This window comes from Octopus bimaculoides, chromosome 2 (assembly GCF_001194135.2).
Source record: "Octopus bimaculoides isolate UCB-OBI-ISO-001 chromosome 2, ASM119413v2, whole genome shotgun sequence".
Taxonomy (NCBI): Eukaryota; Metazoa; Mollusca; class Cephalopoda; order Octopoda; family Octopodidae; genus Octopus; species Octopus bimaculoides.
This window is the reverse complement of record NC_068982.1, coordinates 128079340-128090856: the sequence shown is the minus strand read 5'-3', so window position 1 is coordinate 128090856 and position 11517 is coordinate 128079340. Positions and strand designations below refer to the sequence as shown.

The 11517-nt window shown below is 34.2% G+C and overlaps 1 protein-coding gene across 1 annotated transcript in view; it reads right to left on the bottom strand.

Moving 5' to 3' along the window:
- The window catches only part of LOC106874304 (ankyrin repeat and IBR domain-containing protein 1), a 304438-nt gene that overhangs the window by 88330 nt on the left and 204591 nt on the right, over window positions 1–11517 (bottom strand). The window contains exons 7-8 of the mRNA XM_052965880.1: window positions 9392–9448; window positions 2019–2136 (exon numbers count right to left, since the gene is read on the bottom strand). Of these exons, the coding sequence (XP_052821840.1) occupies window positions 2019–2136; window positions 9392–9448 (175 nt within the window). The remainder of the gene's footprint in view (window positions 1–2018; window positions 2137–9391; window positions 9449–11517) is intronic.

Here is an 11517-nt window from a genome sequence, read left to right as displayed (position 1 = left end):
TATATACATATATATTTGTATAGGTATGTATATACATGTATATATATGTGTGTGTATATATATATATGTGAATATATATATATATATATATATACACAGATAGATAGATAGATATAGACATTTGAATTCATCAGAGTTCACTTTAATTAATCTTTATGAGTAATTCACAAAAGGGGGAAATGAGAATCTACAAACAATATTTCAAGATTGCAATGTAAGTCTCTTACTGAGGAAAAAATCACTAAAAGAAAAATCAAACATACAATAAGAAATAAAATATGAACAAACTGGCTCATAAATCTCATATATAATAAGGAGGATTAACAATATATCTTTCCCCCTGTTGAGCTTGTTTGTTTGTACACACATATATATATATATACACACTCTCTCTCTTTCTCTCTCTATCAGTCCATGTGTGTGTGTTTGTGTGTAGGTGCATGGCTTAGTGGTTCAGATGTGGCACTCATGTACATACCATTGTGGTTTCAATACCTAGAATGGGTGGTGTATTGTGTTCTTGAGCAAAACCTTTCATTTCACATTGCTACAGTCAATTCAGCTGGCAAATGAGATCAATCCTGCAACAGACTGGTGTCCCCATCCAGATGGGGATACATGCTATACACTACAGTATATAGGAAACTGACCTTACTTATTTAGGAAAGTGGCCTTATGAACCTTCGGCTTGGGAAAGACCTTTGATCCTTTGATATCATCATCATCATCGTTTAATGTCCGCTTTCCATGCTAGCATGGGTTGGATGATTTGACTGAGGACTGATAAACCAGATGGCTGCACCAGGCTCCAATCTGATCTGGCAGAGTTTCTACAGCTGGATGCCCTCCCTAACGCCAACCACTCTGAGAGCGTAGTGGGAGCTTTTACGTGCCACCGGCACGAGGGCCGGTCACGCGGTACTGGCAATGGCCACGCTCAAAATGGTATTTTTTATGTGCCACCTGCACAGGAGCCAGTCCAACGGCACTGGCAGCAGCCTTCGCTCAAATGTATTTTTCACGTGCCACTGGCACAAGTGCCAGTAAGGCGACGCTGGTAACGATCACGCAGAGGCAGCCCTGGCCTCATTATAGATAATACAGGCATACATACTTACATGTAAACAATACACATACATCTATATATATATATATATATATATATATATCCACACTTATACATATAAGAGAGAAAACAAGAGAATCAGAGAGTAAGATATATAGCTATGTTTTGTGCGTGCATGTGTAATGTATCTATTTAAATCAATAAGTGACTATATATTCACTTCAATGTATTTTGACAAAGTTATTATATTAAATTAATCCTACCATTTATTCTCCAGTCTATTACTATTCTCTACCAAGATAATTTATGTAAAAATCTTTGTTTTAGCTATTCAGTCTCAACTTAACATTTTGTGTTCATAGCAGTAATAGTAAAAACACCTCTCTAAGAATTGTTCAGTGTGTATAACTCAAAGAAACATTGGTGTGTGTGTGTGTGTATATATATATATATATATATATATATATATATATATATATATATATATATATATATATATATTATATATATATATTCATAGATATGTAGATGTTTCTTTTATGAAAGTCTAGTGACTACAAAAGAATTAAAAAAATTAAACAGTAGATATAAGCACCTATTTTGTTCACTGTTTGTAAAATCAGCAATTCTGGAATCCTTCTGAATGCATGTAAGGAAAAATAGAACATAAAGCATGCCACTAGAATAGTACAAAGCTACTTGAATTGTGAGATTGGATGATGTACGTGCTTAACATTAGTGCAGCTCCTAGAGTCCAGTGTACTTTGCGACGAATACATGACTATTTTTTTCTGTGTACAATTGAGTAGCTACTTCTAGACTGTCTTAAAGAAATTATTTTCTTTCATGATTTAAACAAGAGATGAAAAAAAAAATATAAGTAGTAACAAAAAAATAAAATGTCCCCACCACCACCAGCACCAAAAAAAGAAAAAAGAAAGCGTGAACTTACCATGGTTTCTAAGGAGAGCTTCAGCAGTAAAGAGTGGGACACTCAACATATCAGCTGTCTCAACTAGCAGCTGATCTTTTACTTCTTGTAAGTCTTGAGTACGGAGACCACTATATTCCTGTAAACAAATAGCAGAGAATTATTAAAGAAAAAAAAAAAAAGCAGATTGATTTCCATCAGTTTAGATGACAATTATTCAGTTTTTCAATGAACTGAATTACCAGCTCATGGAATTAAAATGTATGTAGTTGAGTATTCCATAGAATTGTGCACCCTTAACATAAACCTCAGAGGAAATCAACATGGCCCAGTGTGTGACTAGGCAAGCCCTTTACATTACAGGGACAGTCCATTTGACAGGCTTCTGCACAGTTTCCATCTAACCAGTTTAACTCACAAGGCTTAGGTTGCCAAAGGATATGGTAAAAGACGACTGCCCCAATTACAATGCACCAGTGTCGCCGTGCTGGCGGCATGTAAAAGCACCCACAACACTCTCAGAGTGGTTGGCGTTAGGAAGGGCATCCAGCTGTAGAAACTCTGCCAGATCAGATTGGAGCCTGGTGCAGCCATCTGGTTCGCCAGTCCTCAATCAAATTGTCCAACCCATGCTAGCATAGAAAGCGGACATTAAACGATGATGATGATAATGGAACTTGGAACATCATAACCATTTAGCCGCACTGCATTCTTTAGAATGAAAGTAACACACAGAAAAACAGCAAAAGGTATAAATATAAAATAGATTATAATGAATTTCTTTCAGCATTTGAATGATATCAAAATCTATCTGAAGTTGAATTCTAAGCACAAGGGACTAAGAAATCAATTAAAAATAAAATGCTGTTCTATGCAGATTATACATATTCAGAGTTTATAATAATCCAATAACTCTGTTTATATTTACTTCTAATGTAAACATTTATGCAGTGAAATAATTTTCTAATACATCACAACTACTTGGTTAGGTCTGATGAGTTCTTACAGATTAATAATAGTGATAGAAAATAGTAATATAAATGGTTCATAGAAGCAGAAACTCATCAGAGCAATTAACATGACAAGTCTGCATGATGTGAGTTGGTGTTTCTTCACCAAGCAATTGGGCTGCTTTGCTAGTTAGGATTAGTCAGGCTTGAAAAATACTGTATACTAGTCAATATTGTATATTAACTCTAATGATGAGAGTTTAAAACAATAAATATAGCTGTACTGTGTTGTTAAAATCTATTCATTGAACTTAATTGCATGGATAATGTTAGTATAACATCAAGACTTGTAATTTTTAAGGCAGAATGAATGTGCACATGTATATGTGTACACATGTGTGATAAAGGAAATTAGTAGATCTCCACACCACCATCATCATCATCACTGCTTTAATGTCCACTTTTCAATGTTTGCATGGATCAGATGGAATTTGTTGAGGCAGATGTTTTACAGGTGGACGCCCTTCTGGTTGTCAACACTCACTTGTTTTCAAGCAAGATAATATCTCCCCAAGACTGGACATGTTTTCATGAAAGATTCAAAAATGAAGGATACCACTTGTGTGATAATGACATTCATTATCAACTACCATGCTATGTGGAGACAGAGAGAAACAAACACACACATACAATACACACACACACACACACTCATGTACAACAGTCTTCTTTCAGTTTTCATCTAGAAAAAAAATTGACACTTGCCCAAGGTGCCATGCAATGGGACTGAACTCTAAACCATGTGGTTGATAAGCAAACTTCTTAACTACACAACTTCGCCTGTACCTAGATCTATAAAAGAGTAATGAGTTCACTTAAACATATCTTTGTATCTCTAAAGAAAAGGCGTCTCTAAAACAACAAGAATTTCCTTTTCCTCTAATGAATGCACACTAACATTATCCTAACTTACTTTTATTACAGAGATTTTTATAAAAAGAATCTAACATGAAGTAATTTGAAATTTAAGACTGAAAAAAATTTTAATTTTATTTTGATTACTTAATCTAATAATCAATCATGTGTCATTTGCTTTCCAGAGGAACTAAAATTAAAAAAAGTAGAAAATCAATTAGCAGAAATTCTAGAATGATTTTTTTTTTCAATGTTTATACAAAACAGATACATTTTAGCAATAAATTTTGTCTCTCTAATCTTTGGGTTTAAATTTTGAGATGCTACTGTATTTTTTTAATAATCAACAAAAACTAATATTAAACACCAATTCTGTAAATAAGATGTAAAGTATATATGTAAATAAAATAAATATATATGTAGTATGTAAATATATATAAATATATCTGTGTCTAACTATATCTATCTGTCTCATTTTGAGCGTGGCCGTTGCCAGTACCGCCTGACTAGCCCTCGTGCAGGTGACACGTAAAAGCACCCACTACACTCTCGGAGTGGTTGGCATTAGGAAGGGCATCCAGCTGTAGAAACTCTGCCAAATTAGATTGGAGCCTGGTGTTGCCATCCGGTTTCACCAGTCCTCAGTCAAATTGTCCAACCCATGCTAGCATGGAAAGCGGACGTTAAACGATGATGATGATGATGATGATGATATATATATGTAAATAATACATATAATATATATATATATATATATATAAATGTCAGTTCTGTAAATAATATCAAAAAATTCTTTCATAGAGAAATTCATTAAAAACTACACTGTAATATTTCATTCAAAGAACTTCGGTTTACTTAATAATGTGCAATCATACTTAACAAGTTGAGAAATCTATATAAGCTGTCAGAACACAAGAAAATGCAATCAGTCAAGGTAGCTGTGTGTGCGAAAGGAGGATTTAATTAACTGTTGTCTGCTCTTCCACCAATCCTTCATCACTCCTACATACATGATATTCATTGGAAACTGTTGCAAATTAGTTTTATATTTCTGTATGAATCATCACCAATACATAAACTACTTGGAGTGCATTATTCTACATTCCCTGTGTTCTTCGAAAGAGAAGTAAAATTATCTGATAACTTGAGCAGTTTTCTCTAGTCAGCATTTTTATTAAGATACTAATCCAGTTTGTTTCTCTACAATGCAGTAATCCAGCACAACTATATTCATACAGCTTAAAGACATAATGTGTTAGATTTTTCCTTAGTTACATATACTGAATGAAAAGGAATTTATTATATAGCCACTGTCCAAACTAAAGACTCAACATTAATCCATCACTAATGATCTGGGTTTATAAAACTATATAAATGCTCTCTTTGATCTTGCATATAATACCTTAATAATAAACTAAATTGCTAGAACACACACTGGGTAACAAGATATGAAGTTAAGAATCAATTTACCTGCCACATTTTATCTAACACTACGAAAGAATAGTTCCTCATCAAAGGGAAAATTTATATGATAATGAATCAATTGCAAAGAATATACAACAATGAATTGTTGGCTCTGATAGTAGTACAAGGAATTCTGTAATTCTCACAAAAGGAAGGGATGAAGGTTATCTACATAGTTAAATGAACAACAAACAACCAACAAGTATTTTCTGATCATTATATATTTTTTTCTTTATATGCTAGTTGCTAATTATTTTCATGTAAGATAACCTATCCCCAAAAGATTTTAATTGTTGTAAGAAATTGGAAAAACTCTCACAAGGCTTCACAGAAAGTACATAAAACAAGAAACATTTTGGATTCAGCATCATCTATATCTTTTACTTTTTACATCTTCTATATCTTTTACTTTTATATCTTCTATATCTTTTACTTTTACATCTTCTATATCTTTTATTTTTACTTTTACATCTTCTATATCTTTTACTTTTACATCTTCTATATCTTTTATTTTTACTTTTACAACTTCTATATCTTTTACTTTTTACATGTTTTTTACATCTTCTATATCTTTTACTTTTTACATGTTCCAGCCATGACGCTGCGGTCATGCTGGGGCACTGCTTTGAAGCGTTTAATCAAACAAACTAACCCCAGAACTTATTTCTCAAGTTAGGTATTTATTTTATCAATCTCTTTTGCTGAACTGCTAAATTATCGGGAATATAATCAAACCAACACCAGTTCTCAAGTAGTAGTGGAAACAAACATAATTACAAAGACAAACACACAAGGCAGGTTTCTACACAGATTCCATCTACCAAATTTGCTAGAGTAGAAGACCCTTGCCCTGGTTGCAAAGTGAGCTCCTTAACCACAAAACCATGCCTACACCTTTGGTAATAAGTTGATTTTCTTTCAATGCCCTTCTTTGAATATATTGATTTTTACCATATCCTTTATGATCTATATTTGATTCTTAACATGTCAGCACTGTTAAATTCAAGTTTCCTTATCCATTTTTTCCCCTTTAATTTTAATTTGTACCTTGGAAATTTTTTCACATGGTCCTGTGATATACTAATCTTCAACTTTTCAAAATCCACTTTAGCCACATTATTCTTTCTCATCAGCACAAACTTTTGATTAGAGAACCCAAGAATTATGTGAGCAATGTCCCCAAAATATTGGTTTCAATCTTCTGGCACAAGACCAGCAATTTCAGGGGAGGGGGTAAGTTGACTGGTACTTATTTTATGAACCCAAAAGGATGAAAGGCAAAGTTGAGCTTGGTGGCATTGGAATTTCAAACATAATGCCACAAAGCATTTTGCCTGGCATGTTAATAATTCTGCCAGCTTGTCACCTTAATGTCAAAAAAAGAAAAAAAAAAAAAAAAAAAAAAAAAAAGAAATGTATTTCTTATGCAGACTTCAAATTTTAAAATAGTACTTTTCTTTTAAAGCAATTTCAATAGTTAGCAAAATATTATTTTTCAAGATGTAAAGTAGTCTGATATTTCCAATTTATCAAATATTCAACTGGATTTATTTTTTGAAGTAATTTAAAAAAAGCAAAAATACTGAATACTGAAGAGAAACAGCTTTTACAAACTATAAAATGTGTTAAGAGGTATTGTAGAGTTAAATCAATAACTAAGAAAGTATTATTTTCGATCAAGAAAATCAAAATATACCTCTAAAATTTATATATGCTTCTAAATTACTAAGATTATATATATTTTTTATTCTTGTTTCCTTTACTGAACTGCACTCATGCTGGAGCACCACCTCAAACTTATGTGATAGTATATTTTTAGAATAATATTATAGGGTTGCTGCAAGAGGCCAGATCTAGCCAGTTTAAATGCTAAAAGTTTAAAGCATTTAGTCAAACCAATCAAACACAGTCCTTTTATTCTGTAAGTCTGGCACTCATTCTAAGGATCTCTTTTGCAAAACTACTAAGTCATGGGAATACAAAACAATACCAGTTGTCAAGCAGTGAGAGAAGCTTGGATTTGGTCATTCAACTATTCATTGACATCTGTGTACCATCGGAAAAGTCAGCAAATTGGGTCAGTGGGTTCCTCACAAACTTTCTGAGTCTAATCGCATGCATAGAGTGAATGTGTGCTCTTCTATGTTGTCACTTTTCACGAATGAACCTTTTTGGGCTTGAATAGTTACTGGTGATGAGAAATGGGTTCTCTATAAAACTGTCAAGCATCGAAGACAGTGAGTAGGGAAAGGAGAAACACTGGTACTCCAGGCTAAAGAAGTTCTTCACCCATGTATGGTGTTGTTATCTGTTTGGTGGGATATGAAAGGTTTAGTCCACTTTGAACTTTTAAACCCAACCCGAACAATAATAAAGGAGATCCACTGTGAGCACTTTGAGTGGTTTAAGTCAGTGCTAGAAGAAAAACGACCATCTTTGGTTTCAAGACAAAAGGTGTTCTTCCATCAGGATAATGCTCGGCCACATACAGCAAGGATGACATTCCAAAGGCTGGCGCAGTTTGAATGGGAAACGATGCCCCACCTACCATATTTGTCAGACATTGCCCCATCTGATTATCATTTATTCACAGTCTTCAAAATCATTTGGATGGGAAAAACATGAATTCTGTAGACAAGGTCAGAACAATACTGGAGGAGTATTTTTCATCATGGACAAGTGAATTTTGGAAGAGGGGCCTTGCAAATCTACCATATAGATGGAAGAGCATTGTAGAAAATGCAGGAGAGTATATTTAAGATTAAGAAAGAACTTTATCTTAATTTTGAAAAATAAATGAAGTATAAAAAAACTGCATTATTTATGGGATTACTCAATATATAGATATGCATGTATATATGTATGTGTGCATATATATATGTGTGTCTGTGTGTGCATGTGTATGCGTTTGTGTGTGTATGTATTTTTGTGTCTGTTTGCCTCCACCCCCACAACTTGAAAACTGGTGTTGTGTTTACATCCTTGTAACTTAGCAGTTCAGCAAGAGACTGACAAAATAAGTGCCAAGCTTTAAAAAAGAAACGATAAGCATTGGAATTGATTTGTTTGACTAAACTTCTTGAAGGTGATGTCCTGGCATGGCTGCAGTCTAATGACTGAAACAAGTAAAAGATAAAAGATATTTATTTACACTGAAAAGTCTAATAAGCAATTTATGCCTATCACATTTGCTTTGCTCAAACACTAAGGTTCTTTGTATAAAACAAATTTAATTTAATTGGCTGAATTTGAGCTTGTCAACTTTTCAAGATTAATTTGGGCATATTCTTTGAAAGATAATTTGCAAAACATAAGGTTTTTTTCAAAGCAGGACAAAAGTTATTATTTTCTCTGATGAAAATTATTACAGCTCGTAAATGAGTTACTAATTATCAGAGAATAAGACACTAATGAGAAACAGTAATATTTCTAGTGAAGTAGAAATATAGTCAACTTTATTTAGACTGACTAATCAATTTTTCGTAGTATTTGGCATGCAAGATTATTGATGTGAACTCATGTGTTGAAACAGATTTTATTGTGTCTCAAGAGTCATTGTGCCAATAATAAAGACGTGCCCGCGTTCTATTTCACTTATTTTATTATTAGTCAACTTGTAAGGTGGCGAGCTGGCAGAACCGGTAGCCTACTGGACAAAATGTTTTGCAGCATTTTGTCTCTCTTTGTTCTGAGTTCAAATTCTACTGAGAGTGACTTTGCCTTTCATCCATTTGGGGGTCGATAAAATAAGTACCTGTTGAGCACTGGGGTCGATATAATCAATTAGCCCCCTCCCAACAAAATTTTAAGCCTTGTGTCTATAGGAGAAAGAATTATTGTTAGTATTTAACCAATTAACTAATCATTTGTTTGATTAACTGTTCAATCAATCGATCAATCAGCTAGGACTGACAGATCAGAAAAGAAAAAAAAGTGATTGATGAGGTGATGGATGATGACGAAAAGACTGACAAATCTAATGGATTGACTGACAAATTGACTACCAGTCATTTTATTTCACTAAAACCAAGAGGTCGTCAGTGACTAAGAATGCTAATCACTTACCTCTGTATCACTAACAGGAATAACCACCTCTTCATGATCCTCTTGGGAACCTTCATTCTACAAACAAACAAAAAAAATGAGGAAGCATTGTTATTTGTTCAAGTATTAGTATGAACGAAACTTAGTAGTAAAACCAAAATGGAAAACATTCAAATTTTAAAACAATTTAAAGATATAATGATTTTGTTTGATTACAAATATCAATTTTAAAGTGATGAAAATTGAAATTGGAAATATTTCATTTTGAAAGTTTGTGACAAAAAAACAAGACAAAAACAAATAAAATGAAAAGTAAAAAAACTTTTGTGGTAAAGTTTTATTTAAATCCAGGAATTCTAGACACATTCCAGGCCATTGCTATACACCATTACACACTCAATTTTTAAGAAATATTATTACATAGGTGGAGATGTAGCTGTATGGTAGAAAGCTTGCTTCAGAAACCACATAGTTCCATGTTCAATCCCACTGTGGGAACACTTTGGGCAAGTGTCTTCTACTATAGCCTTGTGAGTGGATTTAGTAGGTGGAGACTGAAAGAAGCCCAACATGTGTGTGTGTGTGTGTGTGTGTGTGTGTGTGTGTGTTTGTGTGTTTGTGCCTCTGTTTGCATCCCCATCACCACTTGACAACCAGTGTTGGTATGTTTACATCCCTGTAACTTAGCAGTTCGGCAAAACAGACCAATAGAATAAGTACCAGGCTTAAGAAGTAAGTCCTGGGGTTGATTTGTTCGACTAAAACCCTTCAAGGTGGTGCTCTAGCATGGCTGTAGTCCAATGACTGAAACAAGTAAAAGAATATTAAGAACACTGAAAGTTCTATGTGGACACTTGGTTTGCTAGAAACACCAGTCCAAATTTCCCCATTTCATCTATCCTCCATTCATCAACTTACATACATTGGATAATGATGAAGATGCACTATGCAGAATGAACTCTGCTGAAAGGTTTCATCAGAGCTGTCTAAGACAACAACATTATTTAGAATCACAGATTTCATAATATCATAAAAGTAACATCATAAACATTCAGACAGTAACAATTTCACAATTTATTCAAAACCTAATAAAAAACTGGTTGGCAACTCAACAAATCAGAAACAAAATAATGCTTCATTTTACACTTTCTGTTTTAACTGCCAAACCTTTTGAAATTTTACCTCGAGCTAAAGTCTGATGGTAAATTTCCTTACAACAACAACAACAGCAACATCATCATCATCATCATCATCATCATCATCATCACCATCACCATCACCATCATCATCACCATCATCATCATCATCATCATCACAACTGCAGTTGTTTTAACACCCATTTGTCCATGTCTGCATGGGCCGGATGATGTTTATTGAAGCAAGTTTTCTATGGTCAGATGCCGTTCCTGTTGCCCAATTCACATGTTTCCAAGCAACGCAATAGTCCCACGTGGCTGGACATATTTTCATGGCATTTTGGAAACAAATGGCACTGCTTCTATGATGGTGACACTTATTTACTTCTATTGAGCAGCATGCACAGACAAAGATACTAACACACATACAATACATATCCTACAATGGCCTTCTTTCAGTTTCTGTCAGCCAATTTCATTTACAATGAATTGGCTGGACCAGAGCAATAGCACAAGCCTTTGGCCCAAGGTGCAGTACTGCACAATTGTCCTTTAGCCTCAGCAGAGCTATGATTAACCCTTTAGTATTTAGATTACTCTGTCAAACATAATACTTATTCACATTGTTTTGAACTAATCATGCATTATCTTGTAGTTATGAAATTTTCCAATTCTAGAGAAAGAGGGCGGCTTATAAATGCCAAAACCTACCCTGGCGAAGAATGTACCCCACAACATAGATTAGTAGTTAGCGACTTTGGGATCAAGGCAAAATGGGTGCCCAGAATTAGACAGGCTTGGAGGAGAAGGGTGTGGAAGCTTAAAGACCCTGCAAACGGACAGAGACTTAGAGACAAGTTACTTGAAGCATTTAACGAAATAGAAGGGGATATAGCATCATACAACGTGGAAGACAATTGGAGATTTCTGCGGGACAACCTGTTGAAAGCCACCGACCAGATTTGTGGGTGGTGTAAGGTCCCCTCCCGACCCAGAGTAACGTGGTGGTGG